Consider the following 26,545-nt stretch of genomic DNA (forward strand, 5'->3'; position numbering starts at 1 on the left):
CATTCCTGTATTAAAAAAATCTTATAATAAATAATTGGTCCAATCGTCTCATAGGTTCGGTCTTTCCCAGCTTTTTATTGGGTAACAGTTGACAATAAGATTCCAGCTGTTTACCCCCCTTTTTCTGGGCGTTAATTGACTTCGGCTGCAGCCAATGAGAATGTAATATGGGGCTTTCCCGGCTTCTGTTTGGTAGAGAGGCGGGAAAGGAGGCGGAGATATGAAGTTGATTCTGAATCCAGCTGTGAGGCCGCTTGGATGAGGGGATTGGTGCCACAGTCCGCTTCGCCGACTAACGGGATCTGGAGAGACTTTTGTTTTCCTAATCGGCAAAAACTAACTATACATAGACACATTATCTGAGCATTTGTTCACATCTTTGGCTATACATCTGAGCGCGATTTGTGGCAGCAAAAAAGGGCTGCAACCTGGATATTTGACTGGTGCCTACACAATACTTGGTATTGAAATGTTTCCTTTAATTTATAAACAAGTATCGGAAATTTCATACTGGCTTTAAATACAGTTGAGAAAACTGGCTGGGCGAGTCGAATGGTAAAAAGTAATTGTGATTCATTATTTAAAATATTTATTTATATTTAAGCCGAGCTGCTCATCTTGCTGCCGCTATTTTAAACACAAGCGAGGAGGAATTAACGCGACGCTTTTGTCGGGGATTCCGCAACAAGAGATTTCTTCGGATGTGTACAGATCTCAGAGATTCAGATGCTTAAATCATGGGAATGAAAAATCCATGACAACTGGGATCGAAACCTGCTTGAAGAGCGATGCCCATAGAGCCGCTTCTGATTTAAACCGCACCTGGAAACTCACCCCGTGTGCTCGACTTTCCGTATTATCCCCCACTTATTCCGAGCTGCACTTTGTGTCCAGTATCGATCATGCGATGACTGAGCTCGATTTGGGAATATCTGCGGTGACAATAACAGGTAGGTAATTCACAAGACCTTTGCACGCTTTTCCTTTCTTTTTAATTGTCGCATCAAAATGTATTTCTAAACTGTTTAAGCACCGAGTTGCAAAATATTCGACATCTTGATAAAGTTTCCTTCTGTGATAGATAGATTAATGGGAATCTTTGCAAATTTGACTGTGGTAATCGAAGACAATCGATATATTTAAATGCGCTCTTCCTTTAAACATTCATGTTAATTCAGATCCGAACCCAGCAGATAAGCGGAATTAAATGGCTACATGTGCATGTGAACAATTTGTTTTTGTCACTAAAACTGTTTATTATGCATTATTAATGATAACGAAAGTAATAATGTGTAACAGATATACTTAATATGCTATAAAAAACGAAACCATACGATTAATAGGAATGTAGTTATTTTCATTCCATCGTTAACTTGAAATGCAAATCGCTTTAAAGGGCAATGAATAAAATACATAATTTATATGAAAATAGACAGTAACAATGATTATATAACCTGTGCGCCCATTTTACCTGGTGTTTAGAACACCTATTAATTTATATCCGCTTTAGCATTCTCCAAGACCAGTGAAAACGATCAGTGCGCGCTCAAATTGATGAAGACAAACATTGCATAATACTTTCACATCAGGACTGACTTTTACCACCCCCTCCCCCCGCCCAAAGATCTGGATTAGATGCTTGCGTAGTAATTAACCGAGAAAAGTCAGATGTCAGCCTGTTGTTTCCTAAATTTAATCCTTGCGCTTTTCAGGAGGTGAATGATGGCCGAAGATGGAGGAAATCCGTCTGAGGACCGTATGGTGAGGGAGGCTGAGGGCAGGTCTTCCCTCCCCAGGACCTTTATCCGACTCAACGACCTGTCCGGCAGCGGGGAGCGCAGCGAGGTGGAGGCTGTTGGACCCGGGACGAAGGAGAGCGGAGCCGCAGCGGAGGAGGCATCTGCCAGCGGCGGGGAACCGTTACCCTACCCGTCTTTGGCACCAGTGGTGTTTTTCTACCTGAAACAAAGCACTCGGCCGCGGAGCTGGTGTCTGAAATTGGTCTGCAACCCATATCCTTTTATTTCAAAACGCAACCCAGTCACTTCATTTGGAAGTCTTTTACGCACAGCCCTATGCGTACACCTGGAAAGGTAGGACTTACATGTTATTTGGTTACTTGAATTACAGTCTCCTATGGAATGATCTAAACCACATAAAGTCAAGAAAGTGTGTTTAAAAGTCGGTTTATACACGATATGGTGTTTCCAGTTGAAACCAACCCCAGATCAATTTGATGAGACGGTATTATGGCGCATGCGCGTGGGATCAGCGGAATTTCACTCCTGAAGCTTCTCTGCGCTGGATGCGTTGGCATCACATCTAACTCTTCCAGCGAGTTTTGTTGCATCTGCTTACAGTCAACTGTTTCCTAACTGTTCTTCCCCCATGATTACCCTTTAAAAATAGACATCGAACAAAACATAAACACCTCGCTAATTTTATGGCTTAATTAACGATGAGAAATCCAGCTCCTTGTATTCAAATAAACGGAAATAATCCTAACCCTCAGAGCGGAACTGCCGACAACGTGATTTTCTTGCATCACAACGTAATGCAGTTAAGTGGTTGATCGATATGCTTTGTATTGGAACTTCTATAATTAAATTGCAGGGCAAGATTTCTTTTAGTGTAGGCACGTTATATGTAATTTTCCTTTTAAAAATATTTTGAGTAAAAGCACTGCTTTCGTCGTCAGTTCAAATATTTGTCACTTGTTTCCGTAGGTAAGACGCAAAAATAAGACATTCCCTTATACAGTGGGACTAAACATCTGTGTACAATATGTTTTAAACATATCGCGTGGTTGATATAGTGCCCTCCATGAAACTCGCTACATGAGATGCATGCTGTAGAGTAGCTACCAATGGATTTTAATTATAGGAAACATTCATTATGTAAGGACAGTTTACCTTAACGTATATGATTACCTTAATTTTATACAGATTATCAGTTATAGCCCAAATTTACTGTTTTCTGACATGGAATACAATACCAATATAGTACCATATTTCATAATATAATCATTTAAGTGTATCATGCGTGCATTCACAAGCAAATCAACATGGGGTTTTTATGAAGAAACCGTCTTCGTTTCAAGTGACCTCAAGCGAAGGGAAAACAAGAACAAAAATGCAATAGCATCTGTCATTAATACAATCATCCGGGGTGTATGACAAAAATGTAACATTACAGAATGATGAGAAGCAGTTGAGTAGCCTTTGGGAACATAGCTCAAGGGGGAGGGTGATGTAAATCCATTTGTGATGCTTCTGTGTGCAGGTGTTTGTCAGTTGGGCTGCAACATAGTGGCAGGAGTGATCACCTCTTCTCCTTTTGTACCTTAAGCTCTTGTTTTAACTTGATTGCTACCCAGTTAGTGCTCTAGATGAGTTGATTCCACACTCGCTCCCCTCTCTCATCCACCTCCTTACTTGCTTCACCTGCTCTTCCAAGGGCTGTAGACTGAGCTAGACTTGCGTGGATCCGCCATTCCATGGTGGCTACCTGAATCACAGCTGTGTTCGGTCTTACCACAAGAACATTAGGCCAGTGGGAATAGTCCAGTTCACATAGAGATTAATGGCTGATCTGCAAGATTTATGTAGTTTTGATTGGAGGACATTTTGTCTACCAAATACAACCAAGTAGCCTGGTGTTTATGGCTGTAGTTTCGAGACCTCGAGGTTGTTGGTTTGTGTCTTGGAAGGGACCTGGCTCGAGTAAGGTGCATAACCTGAATTACCCTAGTGAGGATGTCCAGCTGTTTATATGAGTAAAATAAACCAGTTGCTTTGCATAAATGTATCGGTCATTGAACTGAATGCACTTGTAATTAGTAATTTACAATTGTATGGCATGTATATTCTGTTGTACACTTTACTAAAATATTTACTTAACTAGCTGCTTGAATAGAGGGAAAATCTTGCTGCCTACTAGGCATAACCACAATGGTCTCACCGGAAAGTGTGTCAGAACAAAAATTGAACAAAATTCTTGTCATTTACGTTACTCTTTCAGACTAAACAAATCATGAAATAATTCAAAGTTCATCAGGTAGCATTAAACTGAAGTACAGGCTAAATTTAGTCGCCCCCCTTTCCCACACCCCCAGGGTACTGTGTGTTTTCCTCATTAGGAGAGCGTTTCGAAACATCATCAAAGAAGGAGCTGCTTCTCCGTGAATCTAGTGGTTTGAATATTTGGAGGAAAGTCATTTCCATGTGTAGTCATATCGGACTTTTTTTTTTTTTTCGTTCTCTGTTTGCGCAAGTATGCGTTCACAGGTGGAATCGATGAGCAGAAGGGAGAAAAATGTGTTAAAGGAAGAAAAAAAAATCACATGAATACATCAGCCAGAGCCTCCGCTTCCTTTGTTTGACATTATCGAAGTCTGAGGAGGTGAGACGGGACACATCTGTGGTTTTAAACAATTAATACTGTGCGATTGATTAGGACTAGGCCAGGACCTGACACTTCCTGCTCTCCACAGAGCCACCGGAGTCCCTCAGCCACCAGGGATTTCGGAGCGCTTCATCTCCATGGTGATCATTGCACAAATAAAGCCAAATTAACCGGGTTCCCTGTGGAAGCAGGTCAGATGCGTGGGTGTCTCTGCCTCCCGTCTGGCTTTTACCGGGGTGTGGTCCTCCGCTTGGGCATCGCATCTGAGCACATTTCCTGAGGAAAGAATTCTCTTTTGGACTGTTGTGTTGGCCTGTAGACTCTTTCTTATTCCTCCCTGGAAACCTGATAAGTCTGCAAGACCCGAGAAACACAGCCTAGTACAATACAGGCGCTCAGTCTTCCCCCCTCCTGCCTCATTCCTCGCCAGGCCCCATTTCCCCCTTATATTGTTTTTTCACCCATTCTCCCTTCTACAGTATGCTTCCCCCCGTTGCCCTTCCTTCAGAATGCACCAAACAAACAGTTGGGCCTGAAAGCTCGGTGCAACCCCACTGACTTTCGCTGCTTCAGAGGTGCATGACGTCTGGGTCTCCTCAGAGTCCTAACATTTACATATTTTTGAAATCTCGTCATTTTCGTTTGTTTTTTTTTCTCTTTTTTCGCCTTTTGAAAAGGGATCCGGGAATCTGTCGGCTCAGGTCCAGAGAAAGACCTGAGGAAGACCTCGTTAAGGAATACCATGACGGGCCAATGGATCTGATTGTTTTTTTATATATTTTTTTGAGGTGTTGGGCTTTGCGGGCAGGCCTGCTGAGCGGATGACGACTCCACCCACGGTAGAAGGCATGCGCAGTTCCAGCTCCCCGTTGTTTTGTCTGCCAGCATATCAGCATAAATATCCATATTCATATTTCTCCACAAAGTTTTGAGGAGACCTTTATTGTTATTTATTTAAATATGTGTTTTCTTATTGAAATTCTTGTGGGCTGAGATTAGTGCTGGTGTCTTGATGGATTGTGCTTGTTAACCTGGATTGAGACTGGGTGCTGCCGGATCTTTGGTGCTGTAATATCTTTCCAGAAGGAAAAGCATTTCATGTTGGCATTGCATTATGAATGGGTGCCATGTTATTTGACATATATATTGTCTAGTTCTGTGGATCAGAAGCGAATAATGCTCAGGACCGGTGGCAGTAGATGGCCTTTGAAATGCATGCAGGCAGTTATAAAGAAGTAGCTGGTTTAATCACTCTTTTATGTAACCACATGAGATCTATCTTGCCATGTGTGATGCGGACAGTTGCACTTCCTGTTCAGGATCTGACAAGCGCTGTCATATGCTCCCCCGCCCCCCCCAATCCCGCTTTCGAATATTCTCCTCTGGCGCTCGGGTTAGGACATTTTGACTGAGAGCATGCCTCGGTTTGGCAGGGTTGAGGAATTTTCATATTCTGGTTTGGGGGAGGGGTTAGGGATTAATTGTTTTTTTTTCGTTTATTTTTTTCTTTTTTTCCAGCAAAAAGGCAAGGTCATCACGAAGTCGGAAGGAGTCGCATAAAGGATGATTTCTTAGTGCCACACGTTTCCTGGTCCATATAGCAAACATTATTAATGCTCCATTATTATTGGGTTGCTTTGGCACAGATGAGACAGCAAGCTCATTAATTACCAGTGTGTCTCCCCCATTCTCGCACTCGGTTGTTCCTTATATAACCACGCGGTCGTTCATTACAGCTCTGTGAGCTGCCATCGGCCTGCCCGGCAGGAGCGCGTCCCCTCACCGTGCCGAGCTGCCCAGCCACACCCCGCCCCCCTGTGGTCAGCCGCCTAGCTGAACTCCTCAGCTGGGCTTCTCCAGAAACCCCAGAGCGACAGCATCCCCCTCATGACACGGTGTCAGGCCTGGCTCCCTCCGGATGTGGAGCGCAGGCGTGTGAGTGTCCACTCGCGGTCGCTGTAGAGCTCCTTGCCGGTGCCAGAAAGTTCTCACGAAGAACTTCCCGCTGATGGGCTCATAAATTAATGTAATTGGACAGCGGTGCAGCTGCTCGCCGGATCCATAGGTGTCGCCTGACAGCCGAGACCTCGACCACCCCCCCGAGCTCCCGTTACCGGGCTCCGTGCCGTGACTGAGGACACACCGGATTTTTCTCTGTGTTATTGATTTAACACCACAGTACCATGCGTCTGTGGCCTAGTTTCACGGTATGCTAGCAATTTATTGCCTCTGTTGCAGGAGGGAGCAGGATGGGGGGAGGGGGGGTGCAACAACTCGCATTTTAAGCTTCGTGTTGTACTTGTAATGCTCGTCAAATTACATTTCTGTCAAATCTGGCAACGGAGCGCTACCTTCTGCCGTGGGTGCTCCACAGGGCCGTGGGTCCAGAGCATCCGGCAGGACCCTCTCAATCCCCCCCCCCCCCCACCCACGCAGATTTGTCGGGCAGCTGCGGGGTGTCGGAAGTCACTCCACCTATCTCTCTCCTCGCTGCCACTCCTACTCCACCGGGAGAGGCGTGAACAGACACCCGTCGGCTTATCTGACTTGTCCTCCGAATTCCCAAAAACAGAAAGTAGAGCGGACACTTAGCTTAATCGGCAGAAAACGCGTCCCGCTCCATGAGTGGAAAGCTCATGTTGGCCGCAGTGTGACGAGAGTGATTTTGGAGAGTGATTTTGGAGAGTGATTTTGGAGAGCGTTTTCAAGAGGTGAAAAAGAGGTTCCGGCTAAGAATCTTTTTTTTACATTAGCCCTCCCCTGTTCTGTATTCCTGTCTACTTTTTGTGCCTCTTGCTGAAACGTGGTATCTGTCAGAGGTAAAACCCTGTGCTGTCCCCGGCTTCGCACCTCTACGGCGACACTCTTGCCACCGACTGTCGTCATGCAAGTTCTGCCTTGATGTTGCTTGTGACCGGCGGGCCTTACTCACGTTTGACTCCAGCCCCCTTTTGTGTAATGCCTCGGGTGCGCGAGTGTGTGCGCGTGTGTATGCGTGCGTGCCTTTTTGCCTGCGCGGTATCGGGGACGTACAGCGTACCTAATTAGAGAGGAGCTGCACTCCCTGTCGTGCTTTTTGCTTCAAAGGCTCTGAGAGTCCCAGCACTGACAGCAGGGGAGGCAGGGAGGTGGGCTTGCGGGGGCAGAGATAGCGGGAAAGGGGGGGGGGGGGGTTGCCAGCACATAGCCCATGACGGGTGGCACTGTGAGGAGGAATCCGGAATCCGCCAGTTCCGCTGTCCAAAGAGGCCCGGGCTCTTCGCCGCATTTCTCCTGTCCCCATGTTTGTCCAGGAGCGTCTTCCCGGTGCCGCCTGATAGAGTCCCGCTCTTCGCACTTGTTAAACAGCGGCTCTGCTCTTCTGCAGGAAATGATAATATAGCGATGTCTCACCCCCGTCACTCGGCCCGCTGCCGATCTCCTACTACCCCCCCCACGCTCTCCGTCACCTCTGTCGTTTCACCTTCAGACATCTACCTTTGAGGGGGGATCCCAAGAACACCCCGTTCGGGCCGTTTCGCCGTCACTGAGGCTGCCGATGTAGCTCTGTCAAATCACTGCAACCAGAAGGGTTTCTTATTGATCATCCACAGAATTCAGAAAACGAGTAAACGCAATAAAGATCACATTCCTCTAACCACTTGTATGGAGATGCAGTGAGGTAGGGGACACCCTGGACAGGATGTCTATCCAACATATGGCTCAGACAGCAATAATGGCGTCCCTAAAACATATGTATATATTTTGGCTTTGCATAAAAAAATGGCTTCTTTTGCTTTTGCGGCCGCAATGCTGGGTTGGGTTATTCTGCGCCCATGACTCGGCAGCTTCACAGCTTGGGCCTGTTACTCAGGCACGTCTACATGCCAGCTGTTCGAGCCGAGAGGGAGGCCGTAGTTGGCGTGCCACTAATCTCGTGCCGCGACACCCTTTCTCGCCCTTTCTTGCGTGGCGTGGAACAGAAGCAGAAGAATGGTTAAATGCTACAGGTGTGGCGTGAGAGTAAGTCAGGATGGGGCCGTGTTGGCGCACAGAGAGAGACAAATGTGTGCGTTTTATTGGTCAAGTTATTTTTATGTTGGTCAACCAAGCAGAGTTTGGTTTCATGGTAGCATTTGCCCTACCTGGAACCCTACAAGATATAAGCCTTGCACTAATATGAAAATACGTTTGCCTGTGTATATTTTATTCTTTCGTTTATGTTGTCAAACATGTCTTTTGCTTCCCTAATGACTCCAGCAATCTTGTTACCAAATTAATTGGGATCCAGGAAAAAAAAATACACACAGACAGAGGATGGGACCCCAGCAAAGAACTGGGCTCCGTCTGCGAGGCCAGACTTTTACAGACTTGTTTACTTTGCCACATCCCTCCGTCTCAGTATCTGGAGTGCGACGCCGACTCGAAATCAATACGCTTCTTCCTCAACATTGGTTATTGTTCTCTCATTACCGCCTTCTTGACGTGGGGGGGTTTCAGTGCTGTGCTTCTTTAATCAGCGCCGCGCGAAACAGAAAAAGTGAAACTGAGTGTGGGGTTTAGCCCCCCCCCCCCCCTCAAAAAAGGTGAAGTAATGATTCTACGTCGTCTCAGTCCTTGTTTTCTTTCGCCTTTCGTCTCTTTCACGCGACCGCCTTTCCTCCCACCTCAGTGTGCTCTCTCTGCCTCTCCCTCGCTCCCTCTCTCCCTTCTTCCTTTCGCTCTCCTTGGGCCGTTCCGTGAGATGTCTGTAAGTTTATATAGGAATCGGGCCAGGATTTTCCTACCATCTTTTTCTCATTAAAGTATCGTAGGAGAGGGGAGCTACGGGGAATGGCATGATGCGGACTGGGGAGGAGGTTTGGCATGGACTGCATGTTACCCCGACAAACCGGATTCCCAATCCGGTTACCTCCAGTTACTCTTTGATTTCTTTATAAGTGAATTATTCAACACCCTCCCTGAAAAAGTGCTCGGTATCCCTCACTTTTATCGGCGACATCCCGGCTTTTATCTTGACGGCTTGTCACTCTTTGGGAGCCGGCAAACTCCGGCACCATGGCAGCGGCACTCCTGACTTTTGTGCCGTTTAAGGTTTTCATTATTTCTTTTTCTTTCGTTTTATAACAGTCCAAATGTTCAAATCGCCAACTTATTCTTGCACTTCTTTACCCCCCCCACCCCCCAGCATGTGTTTGTTATTGGGGTTTAACTTGCCATGACCAGAGTCTCTATATTGGGGTGGCGGGATATCGTCCCTACATCACTGTGGTGGGGCCTTCTCGAGTGTTTTGGTGCCGGTGTGGGGCGCATGTGCTTGTCTCTCAGAGATCCCCTATTTAGGACGTGGCCGGCCCGGCCCAGGCCTCCCAGGTGCCGGTGACAGACGCCAGGGCTGCCTGCTGCTCTTATCTCACTGGCAGCTTAGCTCAACAGCCTGCTGAAATCTCTCAAGGGTCCCTGTGACACCACGACCCGCATCCAAAATCACAGCCCTGGACAGAACGTCTGGAAAGCAAAAAAGAGGAGAAGCACCCCATCCTAGATTAAAAAAAGACCACAGTTATAAATATCTCCTAAGGTGGTCTAGTTATATAAGATTTGTGACATATTCCCTCCTCAGAATGCTACAGTCTCTAAGTCTTTGCAAAGTAAGATGCCGAAGGCTCAATATTTATACCTCTTTTCTTCCGGTTTCCATAAAATCATCTTACCTTTTACTCAATAACCAGCTGTTGCGACTCGTACATTGATTTCCTGTACTCCCCCTACCCCCCGCTACTGGATTTCACTCCTCCCTTACTCCTTTTTATCCAATAAAGTGACCAATGATAGAGGTAACATTAAACTGTAAAAATGGCAATCTAGCCCAAGGAAGCCATCCCTCGCAGCTCTTGTATTTAAAAAAATGGACTTGCATGAGATTCATCTTGTATATTAGCTTCAGATAGCGCTGAGCCAGCCATGGGTGGGGGCTGGGGGGGGGGGGCATCCTCACAGTAATTACGACACGACACTCCATTACCCTTTATCGGGATTCACTTTGCTCCTGCGCAGAGCCTGACAGGCCGGCGGTGCATCAGCAAAGACTGTACATCGCCTCCCCTGTTTCTCTGTGTGTCTCCATTTACGTTTACAGTCTGTGGGCCACTGCAGCCCACGGTCCAGGGTGACACCCCCTTTTTTTCCATTTTTCGGACACAGAAGGATATGATCGTCTTACTCCTTATCCATGGTAACACCGCTCACGAGGAAGGTGGCAGGGAGGGCAAACCGTAAGGATGTGGAGTCTGTTTGGGGAATCACCTGCAGAGCTGATACTCCCCTCCCCCGGAGGAGGCCGCGGATCGCTTATCATCTGCCTCCCGAGAGAGGAGGCGTTCCTTCTGGTCCCGCCATCCGCGCGCCCCTGGACTGCTGCGGATGTAAGCGGCTGCCCAAAGCACAGAAGCGTACGTGGCGGTCGATCAGGACGCCATGAAATATTACGGCAGTGTTGTAATATTGCCTCATATGATCTCATTCCCCCACACACGCTCCCCCAGCTCAGACCCTAATTGAAGTACAGTGGTACACTGGCGACGGGCTTCGCCGTGCTTTTCAGCCCGGCTGTCTGGGTGCATGTTGTGGGGGGGGGGGGCTGCATTCTGCGGTGCTGAGCCACTCGCCACGCTCGCTTTCGCTTTTGGAGGAGCAGATGCCGAGGAAGGGAACCCCTGCATGTCCTCCTGAGGATGGTGGGGGAAGGGAGGGGTGAGGAGGGTGGGGCTGAGCCTGCATGTGCTGACACAGGGAGAGTGGGGGGGGGTGCCGCTCCTGCTTGGTGTCTCTCATTAACATTTTCTGTTCAGGATTTCCTATGAAATGTGGCTGCAACAACAGTACCAGACCTGCCCTCCTCTGTTTCCCTCTTTCCCTCTTTCTTTCTTTCTTTCTTTCTTTCTTTCTTCTTGCTCTTTCTCTCTCTTTCTTGGAAGACAAAAAAAAAATGAAAAAGAAAAACTGAAAAGAAGAAGTCTGCTTTTAATTTACAGGAGAGCTGCGGCATAGGCGGGGGGAATCCCCCAGGTCCTAGCCCCCCACCATTTTGAGCTGAAGCTGCCAAACGGCTGTTAAACTCTTAAAAAAGAGCAAGATTGAACACATAAATAATTTCTATGCCTTTGGCAGAGGAGTATCACGTTTTGGAGCGAGCATTTGTGATATGCTCTTTGCAGTCTCCATCTTCACTCTGTCTGTCTGAGACAACACTTACTTTGGGTTATTCTCTAGTTATTGTCGTCAAGATTCAAGTGGATGCGTGTGTTTGGTGGGACTGAGGGGGAACGGGGCATCTGATAAGGTGCTTGGAAGGATGAGTGCAGATGAAAGCAATTGGCGAGGGACGAAATTAAGCAAAGGGTGTGTCACGCTAAATTAGTTCCCCCTCACTTCTACTCTTTCACAGGTATGGTTCCTGTTTGGGTAGCCTGATTTATATGATAATAATCTATCCATCCATCTTCAAAGCGCTTATACTGATCTAGATTGCTGTGGAGAGCCTCTCTCAGATAGCACAGGGCTCAGGGGTAGGGTGCAGTTTTAATGGGATGCCTGGTATAATAGCCAGAGGAATAATAATTAATAAATACATTTTGGAGTGGTGGTTGTACTGGCCAAGCAGATGAACATGCTTCAGTATGTGGGCTTTCTGTATGTTCCACTCTGCAGATGTTTGAAACGCACCTACATGCTCTCAGGCGTCTCCCTGTACAGTATCTGGCTGCATTCTTCCAGTCCCACGGAGTTCAGCCTCTACATCCACCGCTGCTCTGCTTTTTAATTGCATTTTTGATGAGTGTAATGCACTTCAAATTGGTTACAAAAAAGATGCCTAACCAGGGAACCAGTGTTTAACTGTTTTACAAATATGATAAGGAGGGGAGGTTAGATCACGATGTTAAGCGGCGAAGCACATGCCGATTTATACTCATTTTAATGCTGCTCTTCATAACTTTGCTTTTATGGCATGAAATAAAGAAGAGATAGCAATGAGAGACGCCGTTAATTGGAGTGCTAACAGCGAGGATGTGAAAGTAAGACGATGTTCGCAGTTTTGGGTGGCACTCGGTTACAATCATTCCATCTGGACTTTTGTTTGTGTTCCACTACTAAAACTAGATTTGAAATATCCCTTAGGTTTATTAAGTGGTTGGCAGAGATCACAGAGTTTACTGAGTAAGATTCTGATTAACTTAATCAAGCAGGAAATCCCGGCCTGTGATCATTGTGCTTTTAAGCTTCTCCTTAAAGTCAAACTCAGTGAATGACAACATTGACAAGAAATGGTTCTTAAAAAGAAAAAAAAGAATCTCCTCAGATGATTTCTGAAATTTTAAAATGAATGAATATTTATCTGTGAGGTCTCTGGACCAGTGCGCTGGAATTACCTGAGATCGCGCCCCATGTCCAGTGTAGATAAGGGCACACATAATCTGTCACTGCTTTCAAAGCGCAGTGCGCCAGCATTAACCTTGCTTGCGCTGTGCAGTTGTTCCATTAAGGCTGGGTTTGTTAGCCCCATTGGGACCGCCTCACTAACTGGCCAAACTAAGAAAAATTAAACAGATAATAATGCAGGGTCACATTAACCTCCAAAAAAAAAAAAAAAAACTCAATGCGTTTAGCAGCTTCTAGGAACTTTGCCCAAAGAGGTTATAAACAGAATGCCCTAGAAAAGTTCGCAAACTCTAAACCATGCTGTAGTTAGTGCAGTGAATAAGGAGCTGGACCAGGAAACAATAGCTAGCTGGTTTTTAGTCTCAGAAGATATCCTGTTGCTGTAGAATATCACACAGTGTAAACCGTGCTGGTGTGAAGTGTCCGACCGCAAGCCATGTCAGCCACTTTGGGTGAGAGTGTTTGGTAAGCAGCGAGATAATCCATCCATCCATCTTCTGAATTGCGGGGAGTCCGGAGCCCCTCCTGGAGTCTACGACGCAAGGCAGGGAACAACCCAGGGTGGGGCACCAACCTGTGGCGGGGGCAGTCAAATAATTTGGAAGGAAAATGACACCCTCCCTTCATGCCTATTGTGAACCTGTAGATGGTTATTATTTTCATCCATCCATCCATCCATCCATCCACTAACCAATTGTCCAGTACAAAGACACATATGGCACAAATCAGGATATTGGATGGTATTCCAGGCTTTTGCAGGGCTGTTATTATTATTATTATTATTATTATTATTATTATTATTATCTTTCAGTAGAGTATTTGATCCAGGATGCGTAGCACCAAAAACATCATGTTTCTGCATCTATAAAATTAATTATATGTATCTTGCAATCAGTTAATAAACATGGAAAACTGAGGAGCCAATTTGGAATGGACGTCGGCATCAGTGCCTGAAAATGTCACCCGCAAGATGCCCCGCGATGCCCCTATCATGTATCAGCGCTGACACCTGCCACCTGATCCCCTGATCTCCTCAAAGAATGACACAAATACGGAAAAATGCCGCCACTCCGAGTGCTATTAAGCCACCCGTAGCCTGTAACAAATGTACTGTCAAAACATTACTGACAAAGACCCAGAAAATATGCAGCTGGGTTCAGCTTCTTTCTTCTGTTTTTGTCGTCTGTAACAGAGACAGAGGGGGCACTTAAGCTAACGTGTTAGGAAAAGGCATCTGATCTGGCCAGAGCTTGTGCCGCTGTCTCGGGGGATGCGTCTGAGAGAGGCCCCCCCTTGCCACCTCACTCACCGCAACATTTATCTTGTCCCACAGAGTGTAATCATCTGCCTGTTCTTCTGGATGACTCTCTCAGGACCCACTTTCTGACATAGCTGTTTACGCACCTCTCCAGAAGAAGACGCATGAGCAGGGCACCTCCGGCCGTGAACCTGCTTCCAGGGATGGCGTGAGGGGGGTGGGGGGGTCGGGGGGGCTGCTACGTGATTTGATTCTTATTCATAAATAGAGGAAGAGCTGATGGGAGCGACGTAAACCATGCCCCCAAAGTGCCGATGGCGCCTTCAAGCGATTGATGGAAGTAGTTCAGCGTAATTTAGCAGTTTGAGCCCTACTGTGTGTGTATATGTGTGTGGGTGTCGGGGGTGGGGGTGCGGGGGTGGGGTGTTGTTTTATGGCCGATTGTAAGTAGAAACAGCCCTGGGTTGCATCTGGAATGAACATCCTATATTGCCACAATGTTCTGGTAGGCCATTGTGGAAACCAAAAAAAAAAAACAGATTACCTTTGTTTTCCTCTGCTGTGCTAAAGCAATAATAAGATGTACTGTTTCTGACTCTGAAGTATGAGTAATTTGTGAATAAATCCTCCCTTTTTTGAATATTTTGCTTCTGGGGTATCAAGATGCTGGGTGCATCTGCGCAGTGTAAGTGGCTTGGCAAGGTCTGGGGAGTTCGGAATATGGTGTTTTCTGTTCATTTATTTTTTTATATCTTTAAGCCACAAATTTGAGATTATTAGTAAAATGTCCCTACGTGCTCTATTATACGCTCAAAGGTGCCCTGGTCCTTATGAACTTGTCACTTTTGTGATGATATTTGCCTCTTGGAAAGCACTGGACTTGCAGAGCAAAGCTGCCCTGAGCTGCAGCCAGTCTGCGAGAGCATCTGTTACCCAAGTCACTGCTCTCCTTCCAACAGCCCCGCGAGTAGCTAAACGCCAGGAGGCAGCGGGCTGTCCGCTCTCCCCTTTGCTCCCGCTGTTCCAAAAGAGAGGGGGGCGAATGGCTTCGATGTGGCAGAGAGGAAGACTGAGACCAAATGTTAAGGTTAACAAATGGTTGATAATCCTCAGTGCATCCTTTTCATCAGAAAGAAGCGTGACTGTCCCGTGATTTGTTGTAATCTTGGTGCCGAGGGCTAGAGAATGGCCCACCTTTGTCTTGTGCACTGGGTACCCAGAGGTGACGCCTAAGGGTTGGTACCAAAGTCGGTACCGAAATACCGCTCTAACATTCTTAGCTCAGCCTTTCCCCCTTTCTCTCTCTTCCTTCCATTTCACTTAACAGGTTTTTCCATCCTTCTGGTATGCTCACTCTTACCTTCTTTAGCCAGGGTTGTCATGGTGATGAGCCCCCCCCCCCCCCCCCCCCCGCCCCCCCATCAGGAGCTGGTTCTCTTCTCCAATTTATTCCCTCTCATTCCTATTCTCTTTTTCTGCAGCTAGTTTTCATGTTATTGTTTCTATTGTTGCTACGGTTTCCTGTGCACCCCATGGTTAAGATGGAGCGCCATTCCTTGTTAAGGGGTGCCAGTCAGTGCAGGACGACTGCCATAGGATGACTGCCATAGGACGACTGCCATAGGATGACTGCCATGGGACGACTGCCATAGGATGACTGCCATAGGATGACTGCCATGGGACGACTGCCGTAGGATGACTGCCATAGGACGACTGCCATAGGATGACTGCCATGGGACGACTGCCATAGGATGACTGCCGTAGGATGACTGCCATAGGATGACTGCCATAGGATGACTGCCGCAGGAGTTTTGCACATCTCAGATCTACACCCGCATTGGCAGAAACGACAAAGGGAGGTGATGCAGGGAGTGGTGGAGGAATATGTAAATGGCTAGAGGGAGTCCTGGATTCTTTCCACTCCGTGGTTTTTATTAGCATAAAGGCTCATGCGTTCATGCTCAGCGTTTCATGCCCTGGCCAGGTCCCATTTTTATCAGAGTCTGAGAAGTTGTTTACTGTCAGAAACTCACAGCTGATGCCCGGTGTAGTTCACGATGCAGTTTAATGAGTTTTTGCAGGTTTTGACATGGCGCCATATTGAAAGGGGACCACAGGAGTCCTCAGAGGGGGCCAGTGGGGCATTTGGACGCTCCCCGCCCCCCCCGCCCCCCCCATCAGTCTGTGACTTACCTACAGTGGTACTGCTTAAAATCATATCACATGTCGTGTGTGCCTCATTAGCAGCTTTACTTTCTGGCAGTGAGACTTTGCGAAGGTACGTTATGGCCAGATATTGTTGTGTAGTGGTGCTCTGGAGAGCATAGCATTTTATAATTATTCCTTATTTTTCTGAAGGAATCAATATTTATAGACCAAAATCTTCCATTGTACAACCTACATCCAGCAAGGTATATATTTATCATAAGTCTGCTGAGCTAATAACTTAAGGCATCAGCCAAGGCAGCCAGTAAATAATTGCATGTGACAATGGCTCCAAACTTTAACTCATAAATTGCATTATAAGTTCCATTTCTCTTCTGTGATAGGGAATGAAAAAGACGTCTCCTGACTCAGCGTCTGCTTTCGTAGCCTTCTCAGAATTTCGGAATGAAAAGTGAAGACGTAGGATCGATCTAGTCAATCTAGTCTTAAATCACGGGCTTCGGGTCAAAACAAAGCTGAAAATGCTAATAAAGGACACTGATTGATATTAATGGCACATGAGTGACACATAGTAGGTTATCACACAAGTATTGTTATTAAAGGTTGGTCTTAAAATGACATTGAAGCCACTGTTCACGAACATATACCATGATAACCTCAGTGAAGTAAAAATCTCAGCCAAGGGGAGCTATCAGTCTCCTGCCTGGGTTTTGGTGTCCTATTCCTAGTGGGCTCATGTGTGCTAAATGAGCTCCAGTTCTGATTTCCATAAGCTCCCTTTTTGCTGAATGTAGCACTGCAATTAGGAGACTGGAATTGTCATCAATAGGTTGCCAGTTCCAGGACCTGAACATGGTCCATAACTTGAATTAGTTTAGGAAATCTTCCCAGCTTAGGAATACATAACTCAGACTTTTTAAAATGTAAATTAAATTGAAATGCAAGATGATAAACAGCAGATTTAAAAATACATTCTGGATGAATTGCAAGTTTAAAAAAAAAGTGTATAGTATGTAGGCTGTTTCAGGCAAAAATATCTGCTAAGCAGTTTTGTATTAATACTGGCAACCCACCAAAGGCAGTCTAAGACTAGTTGAGGTTAGTCTCCAATCTGATGATACCAGTGACCCGTATGTCTCCTTTCACACTTGTTTTTGCCCCGGCCAGGGACTGATCCTGTATTTCCATAGCCTGCAAGCAGTATAGAATGATAAGCTGAATGCTTGAGCCTATGTTTGTGGAACCAGCCTAGCTTTTGTAGTAACTCTGCCACAACAATTAAATTGCAAAACATTAGACAAAAGGCATGTATCACTTTTCCCCTAAATCCCAGCTAAAACGTCAAGCTGCAGGGTTTGGGGCCTGAAGTCCAACTCTCTCTGAAGTCAAAGTCTGCTGCAGCTTACTCATAGAATGGGAATCATGTAGACCCGTTAATTGAGAGGAGGCAGTGGAATAAAAGGAGAGACAGCTACCCCCCAGTCCCAAACCTCCATTGTTAAAGAAACTTTGGCAGCCTTCTATTATTGCAAACTTCAGCCACACAAATCTCTGCCGAAGAGAGAACCGCCCTGACATTCGCTTTGTCCTGTCCGGGATATTGACTCTTGAAGCACAATTGAAAACTCCTCTCTCCCCTATGGCTGGTGTATATCTATCAGGCTTCTGCAGTACAGCTCAGGTACACAGTTAAACATCTATAAAGAAAAGTAAGGGGAAGAAAGATACCGAGAATGAGAGGTGCAAATGTGACCTATGTGACTAGGCAGCACTGACATGGAAAGACAAAACAGTGACATGTGACTCTGATGATGGGCATTATCCCACTTGGCAGTCAGGGGAAGACAGTGGCTGTGATTGGGGATGGAAGTGACGGCCGGGGGGGGGGGAGGGATAGTGTATGGGAGAGGAGGGAAAATGCCTCCCACTCTGTGAGTGAGTCACACACTGATGACTTACAGCTGCTCAATGGGTTTTAGATATGAATAAAAAATGTTCTCGCAGTAGCTCAAATCCAATGATACCTCTTAAACACTAATTCAGCCACCTATGAGACCATTTGCTCAGTCATTTAGTGGAATTTCCCCATGTGACTAATACTCAAGCACAGAAATACATATTTAACATTATATTGTCTCAACAGAATTGAGGCTTGTAAATTCCACTGGAAGAACAGGGCCTTCTTTTTTATTTGTTTCAAATTTTTATGGATTGATTTATGCAATTATTATTGCAATTATTAAGCGGATTGAATAATTGATGTTACTTATTGCTTAGTGTTTTTAAAATTCTCTGGAAAGAAGACACAGCTCTAAACTTCTAGAGAAGTTCATACGTGTCCGTCAGATCAGACATGAAGATGCTTTGAAGTCTTCTGTTTACTTTGTCTCTTAGGTGAAAGACGAACTCTTCCAGAATTCTGGCCTAAGCATCAACTCCTCCATAAACGATTTTGGGTTTATTTGAAATTTTAAAGATTAATTTAAGTTTTATGGCGCAGACGAGCCTGTGAAATGAACTGAAATAGAGAGAGAAGGACTTGCAGGTTCACTTGTCAGGAGGGGAAATGCTGTCATGCCCTTTGGCAGGCAGCAGAAAAGCAGGAAAATAAAATTTTGTGACGAGAGCATCGTTTAAAAAGACGACCTGAACATCGCAGAGCCTGGGCTTTGTGTTCCTTAATCACCCACTGCTGCCAGTGCTGGAACTAATCACACCCACGCTGGACAAACTGGGCTGGATCCTCCTCAGACACTGGAAATGACAGAAGCTCAAGCACAACGTGAATTACTGAAACTGTTAAGGCTTCGACTAATTTGTTTTTGTTTTCTGTTATGATTTTAGTTAATCATTGGGCACTTTAATCTGAAATAGCTACGTGATAGGCAGTTTTTCACATGAGCCACTGAGATGGATAAATATCTTCAGAGAAACTATTCAGGAGAAGTACCTCACTCACCTCATCGCATTAGGAGATTTCGTCTACTATCCTCTATGCTGTCTTTGTTACCAGTGCACCAATCGCTGTGTTGTTCCCGAGGAAATTTGTGCTCCAGAGACGTGATCACATAGTAGTGGGGCATTGGCTTTGCCTTTGCAATTGGCTAACAGTTATGTTCCATGTGTTTTGTTGAAGGAAGGTAAGGAATTATCGGTAACACTTTACTTAAGGCAATGTTTTTAGTAATTTAATTTATAAACACATTCATAATGCATTCATAAAACATTATATACATGGCTATAAATATTTATAAGGGCATAAGACATTATAGCATTGATTATTATGCATTATGACTGCCTTATGAAGCTCTCACTTTTAATGCACTACAGATACCTTTATAATGCAGTACAAAGCATCCTTAATACTTATACTGACCAATAATGTATTATGAGGGTATCTATAGTGCATTATAGATGAGAGTTTCATAGAGCATTCATAGAGCATTCATAATGCATAATGCGCAAGGGTATAATGTTTTATAACTTTTGATAAATATTTATAGCCATGTTTATAATGCTTTGTGAATGTATTATTATTTGTTATGAATGTATTTATAAATTGCTAAAAACATGGTCTTAAGTACAGTGTTACCAAATTATCTTCACTAGACACATATACACACACTTATTTGTTCACAGACTGCGTGGCAATTTAACAGAATTTTAATCCTGTACCCCTCCCACCTTCTCTGAAAGGAAACGATATCACTTTCTTACATAACTGTCAAGGGAAGACGACCCATTGGTGATTGTACTTCTTGAATTTAGCCAGGCAATCTGCACATGACTGATTCGGTAGTAGGACTCCTTTTACAGAGAATTCATTGTGCTTGAGGAACATTCAGAGGAGCCGGACATTAACATACGTGGACAGAAATCAGCAGTGTGTGTCATACGTCATAGTTGACGGAGAGATGAAGATAATAACCGCAATCAATCCTGAAATGATCAAGATTAAAAATAAGATTTACACAATGTTTTTGTAGAAATCAGGGGAAAAAATGAAAGTGCTGTTTCATTGATTCAGGTTTCTGACATGAATTGAACTTACGTGTCTGTGGATGAACTTTACTGAGCTGCCAATAGGTCCATCATTCTCAGTTTCCATAGAAAAATTAATGTTTGTCATGAGAAGGTATATATCTTAGTATTAGCAGTATATTCAAGTCAAGTATGATATGACACCTCTTGAAAGACCCGTCCTCGATATAAAGCTGAAATGAGTGACACATAGTAGGCTCAAGCCATTATCTTCATTATCTTCATGCTTTTATTATATAATGTGCGAGAAACCATTGTGTGCTCAAATGGGACTGACTTGTATATGTTAGGACACAAATTTATCCTCAGTATACCAGAGTAAACTGCAAAGTAAATGGGAAGTTTGCAGCTGTCGTACAATTTATAATGCAATAGTTTTGTACAAGCTAGTGAAAAATATTTTACAAGTACACCAGTTCGGATCCTTTGAGATCTAACAGATCAACTTTGCATCCTAGATTTATAACTGTAGCACACATATGAGTCCTGTTTGTGAACATTAAATACAGTCGTCAGGAGTATGGGATTATTTCTATGTAAATAAAGAGATTATGTGGTAATCTAGTATGAAACAGTACATCTCAGTGTGATGGAGTAAAGGGAGAAAATGCAAATTGGCAGAGTTGGGTAATTCGCATCCAGAGAGTAAAAATCCAGACCAAGGCTTTGTTTCAACCAACCAGTTGAGCATAAAGAATCACAGTCACAGAGTATTCAACTGGTTGATTGAAACAAAATCCCGGTCTGGACTTTTACTCTCTGGACCCGAATTAGCCAGCTCTGCAAATTGGCACGCTGTGTACACGAGAGAGATCGAGGTCTTCAGCCTTTGTTTTATAGTTAATGACATTCCATAACAGCTGGATAAGATGTATTCCTGGTCTCCGCAGTTAACAGAGTGCCATAACCGCCCCAAGATGTTCTGAATCTTAGGATTCAGCAGAAGCACAGATACAGCGTCATTTATCACCATCCTCTGAAAGTGGGACCGCAATAACTACCCTCCAAAAGCCATAACCCAAGCTACCGGCCGTGTCGGATATCTGTAACTCAGACCACTTTAGTGCCGCATTCAGCGGGAGCAAGGACAGGTGTCTCCATCGAAGGGAAAGGACGCTCTGTCCAAGGCGCTGGTACAGGACACTGGCAGGCAGAGGGAACCATAGTGATGGTACTTGGTGCCGTAACTGCATGCGGTTCTCTTAATTGACCTGGAGGAACCTTTGCTGTCCCGAGTGACTCCTGTGTAGGCCGTATGCAGACAACTGGAGTGCTGCGATCAAATGCATCTAGTATAAAGCCCGCTTGAAGTTCAGAGCCTCCACCCGTAATCATCTCAGTGGGAAAAAAACAAAGCAAGCAGGTATGTTTGGAATGGGAGACAGACGGTGCCGTGGATAGATGTGTGTGGAGGATGTAAAGCTTGATTACACTAGCAAGCAGGCGGGCAGGCAGACCCCACTAGTGTTTTTTTTAGTACGTGGTACAGCAGCAGCAGGCTGGCAAGGACTGTCAGGTTAAATGTGGCTTCAGAGCTGCCAGACAGGCTAGAAATTTGTCTCGGGAAGAGAGCGGCAAAATGGTCCCTCGCTGTCTCCCCGAGAACAATAAAACGACGATCAGCCTTAAACTCTTGGACTCGCTGTTAAAGAGATCTTCCCTGTGCCACTGGAATTTACCTCCACTCTCTGTCTTTTCAACCTGGAACGATGGACAATGCCTTCCTCCTTCACTAAGTGTCCGCCGTGTTCAACAGTCGGTCTTTTTTTCCCCTCATTTTGACCATGAAGAAAAGCTTTGGAGTTAATGCCTTTAAATTACATGGAGTATTTGATGCTCCTTTAGTCAAATCCACTCTAAATTTACAATGGACAATGTGTTTTGTATCCCTTTTATGTTGTGCTTGTGTATATTAAAATATTATGCGATATTACCATTATTATTCTCTGCTATCAAATATGTGTCAAGTCCTGGCGACCATGTCGAAGAATCCTTCCAGAATTTTGTTTCTTCTGCCTGGGTCTTCCGCTTTAGACATTTCGTGGTTGTGATATTTAGGCCATATATTTCTGATATTCAAAGAAAACAAGGACTAAAGGCAGCCCTACTCCCTTAATGAAGGGGATTTCCCCACAACACACTACAATCTACACCTGGATATGTGAAATATATGACAGAGGGCTAGAAAGACATCAGCCAATAATAATGAAGCTGCTTTAGTGGATTAACTTAAATCTCAATTAACGCTACAGTTATATTTTTTTCCATTATTCTAAGGTTGTATTGCTAGGTAATCATTTAAATCGCATGCTGTGTTGTTGCCATGGAGATTTTGAGCACCAAATCACAGGTCTGATGCAGGTTTATGGTGTTATTCATGTGCTTTAGTCTTAACCACTGAAGGCTTTCACGCTTTCAAAAGCGGCGCCCTCCTTACCCCGAGATTAGCTCAGGATATCAGCAAATAACTACTGCCAGTTGTGAGACCAGAACATTCTTTTGATAATAGTGAAAAAAAAAGTATCCGATCTGATTGGAAGTTGGGTCAAAATTGTTTAAATAAGCATAATTTAACAGTTTTTGGACCAGACACAAAAATAACAACTTATTTTGGTGTTTCCTTTGCCAGAGGGGGAAAAGTGGAGGGGATATGATCACACCATTTGAATTCCTTTCATTGCTTGAGCCTCTGTAAAGTTGTTTTGCCTCTGCCTAGCATGATAGTAATCACCGGGCAGATTTAATAGTCGTGACTGCTGGATTATATGAAAGGAGACAGGGGGAAGGTGGCCACCGCTGGCCTTTCACTGTATCACTGTTACCCGAAAGTGAAAACACCTGTCAAGCTCATAAACATGCTGGCTAATTCTTTAGCCGCTTGACAAAAGGCCTGCCACTTTAGCCGCTTGACAAAAGGCCTGCCACTTTAGCCGCACAAAAATGTCGACCCCGGGCTCCTGTCATCTTTAGCACTCTGCATACTATTTCTGAAATTCAGATTAAGATCTTCGTATATATAATTTTTTTTTGCCTGTAGTTAGAGTGAGTGCGTTCATTTTTCCCTACTGAACACAAATGCTTCTAATGCACAGTGGTTGCCATTGAAAGGAGTTGGACAAGCTTAAGACGGACTGTGGCTGTATCATATTGTTTGTATTAAGGGAGAGCAGCACTAAAAGACAAATTAAATGTGGTGGTTGGAGCACTTTGGGGGGATGGTTCTCTCCCTGGCACGGCCCTGAAAACATTACCCCTCTCTGGCTCTGCAACTATTCCCAGTGCACGCCATCGGCCGAGAGCACCAGGAATTTCAGCCTGGACTTGCCCCAGCAATTCATTCCCTCAAAGTCCATCAGAGACAATATTTAGACAGCGGCCAAAGATTATTATATTGTGAGGGCTGTCTTACTGATGTGTCTGGTTTTTCCCCCCTTAAATCTGGAGCTACTTGATGCTTTCTGAATCGTAAATCTCTCTCAGCTGCCAGAAACAGCAAGGTCTCCAACCCGTTTGGAGACCATGGTGCAGTCACTGTCGAGTTACTCTTTTGTTGGTACCGCTTTTAGTGTTGCACTTGGTACCTTTAAAAATTTCGGAATGAAAAGTCATGTCGGCAAAAGTCGGGCCAGTTCTTAGCACCTTCTAGACTTGATTGAGTGAGAGCTGCTTGAATTAAATGTAGCATAGCTCCTCACTGGCTATTAAATCCCATGAAATAAGCACAAGGAGCTAGCGACAGATTATTTGTCCCCAGGATGTAACACGGATCCTGAAAGTTTCTGGGGGTGAGCAGCTAAGCGGGTGGGGGGGAGTTAATGTCAATGGGATGATGCAGCTCCTCAATGTAGGACCAGCAGAGTATTTCTCTGCACACTGCCTCTGAGCCTGTACAGCCTGAGAACGTCCCTGGGCGTGCTCACTGGAGAGCTCTGGATAACCATCCGATTCCCCCGAGGCGTGCCCGGTATGCGCCCCCTTCGATATCTCCCTCCTGCTGTGGGACTCAACACACTATTTATTTCCTTCGTCCCTCTTTAGAAACAAACACAAACAAAGCGGAAGAAAGAGCGAGTCGTGAGTGCCGAGGATTCTACAGGGACAGCGTCATGCGGGTATGATGAACGTCTGGCGGTGCCAAGGTTTAGCGCGGCAGAACAAGGGCGCACTCTGTCTACCATGCCGTCGAGGTCTCCGACAATCCCAGAGTGTCCGTTTCATTATGGAAGTGACATTTACCGCACAATTAGATTGTGAGACCGAATCCACAGCTCCTGAAAAATGCGCATCAATTCATTTTAAAGACCAATTATTAGTCAATTAATTTAAAGAAAAATGGAAAAGAAATACTAATTGCAGCTTCAGTTCCTCAGACAGAACTTTCTGAATTGCACTGCGATTACATCAAATTGCAAGGAACACATTTTTGAGATGTCTCCCTTATTTTTAGATGCTAAGCTGTAGTCATACAGCAATAAAACTCTAGCGTGAGCTTTTTGAGATTTTTTTCCCTTTGTGTCTTTAGAGATTTGTTAGCATGCTGGACACTTTCTGAGTTAGGATTGGCTATGCATGGCAGTTAGTCAGGTATTTATTAATATAACAAGATGCTCTGAATAAAGAGAAAAGAAAAAGAAAGAAAACGACCTTGTGTACATAACAGCCCTAATGATGTGCACAAATGTTCTCCATCCCTGTGTCCAGAGTGTTCCCCTTCAGCTTCCTCATTATGTTACTCAGCTGAAAAAAAAAAACAAAATTCTTGAACTGACATCACTCTTGCTTAATCCCTTCAAACTGGTAATGTCCTGTAAAGGCTGACGGGGGTGGGGTGCTGCTATTTTAGAATTTTAGACCAGTCTCCAAAGACAAACATATCCAATAAGGGGTCTTTCCCATACTGTATCACTGGCAGTATGCACTACCTCCCATTCATACCAAGCAAACCGAAGGATTCTGAAATCACTAAATGAGAAATTTAATGCAGATTTACATGAGCAGGAGTTTCAGAAGCACCTCCCTCGGCTTTTTATCTTCTCACTCACGGTGCTTTGCTTTTTGTAACCCCATAGCTGACATTCCTCTCCCACCTTCATGGCCACTAACTCAGGCCATTTTTGATTTTAGTGTTAATTAAAGCAAGGTTCTCACTGTAGTGCTTTATTGACCAGCATGTTGACCTGTATGAGAAATATGCAAATGGCATTGGCAACAATCTTTTTCTTTGCCCTGTGGATGCGTCAGGGGCAAATTTCATGCTTAACACTGTACTTTCCTTTATAAATATAAATATTGCTTAAGAATATTTCTGAATGGTGCAAATGAAATACTTTTTGTAGTTTTCGGTATAAGTGAAGATAGCAGTTATTCTGTCCTGTTCAATTTATTTTTAAACAATGCAGTTCCAAACATGATCGCACCTAAGATTGTAACAAAGAATGAACTTTAGTCACCTACTGACATACAACAGTTTGGTGCAGCAACAGTATAAATAAATAATGAATGAAACCCTGAAGGCAACAGAGGAGGTCCAAAGTTTGATATAGGAGAAAAAAAAACCTCTAGGGGTCCAAGGTCAACTGGCTGCTCAACCTCCCAGGCAGGCTAAAAATAAAGATGTCAGAAAGTGCTGTGTGTTTGTATAGAGCTATCTTCTGTCACGCTGGCTGTAGCTCAGCCATCTGCAGACCCGTCTTCAATAGGTCTGCCACCCGTCCAGGAATTTCCGGGACCAACCTGGATTTTGCTCGTCCCTCCCGGAATCGGAGTCTTTAATAACGCTCTCATATTCAATCAGAGGTAGATGCCGATTTATAGAAAGAGACTATACTGTGTCTTTAGCCAATCAAACTATTTCATGACAAGGCACGCTGTACACAGGCTCGACATAATCTGTGATGATTACAGCATCGCACATTGCTGCCATATTCAAAGATTAGGCTAGTAAAAAAAGCAGGCACATTATAAAGGGCTGGTGGAACAGATGAAGAGGACAATGTAAAGTGAAATTCCAGCCAAAAAATAATTAAATGCCCTAAAACATTCAAAGAATGGGAACAGGATTACATGTTGTCAAAAAAAAGCATTACCTTGGACTAAAATTTTTGTAGTTTTGGTATTGATTAGGATGGGGTGAGTATACAAACACGACCATATTGGGGATAACTTCTGCGCAGTGATACGATTGGTGTGTGGAGTTCAGTATAGAGTATAGTTCGTATATATGCTCACTACAAAGTCTTTTGAGTATCTTTGGTAACC

At 44.6% G+C, this 26,545-nt stretch overlaps 1 protein-coding gene across 3 annotated transcripts in view; it reads left to right on the plus strand.

Annotated features, from left to right (window-relative positions):
- The first annotated feature begins 246 nt into the window (after positions 1–246).
- The window catches only part of cacna1g (calcium channel, voltage-dependent, T type, alpha 1G subunit), a 192,548-nt gene continuing 166,249 nt past the window's right edge, over positions 247–26,545 (plus strand). For all 3 annotated transcript variants that reach the window (XM_049013647.1, XM_049013648.1, XM_049013649.1), the window contains exons 1-2: positions 247–950; positions 1,713–2,011. In XM_049013647.1, the coding sequence (XP_048869604.1) occupies positions 1,720–2,011 (292 nt within the window). In that variant the 5' untranslated portion in view covers positions 247–950; positions 1,713–1,719. The remainder of the gene's footprint in view (positions 951–1,712; positions 2,012–26,545) is intronic.

The sequence above is a fragment of the Brienomyrus brachyistius genome, chromosome 5, assembly GCF_023856365.1.
Source record: "Brienomyrus brachyistius isolate T26 chromosome 5, BBRACH_0.4, whole genome shotgun sequence".
Classification (NCBI taxonomy): Eukaryota; Metazoa; Chordata; class Actinopteri; order Osteoglossiformes; family Mormyridae; genus Brienomyrus; species Brienomyrus brachyistius.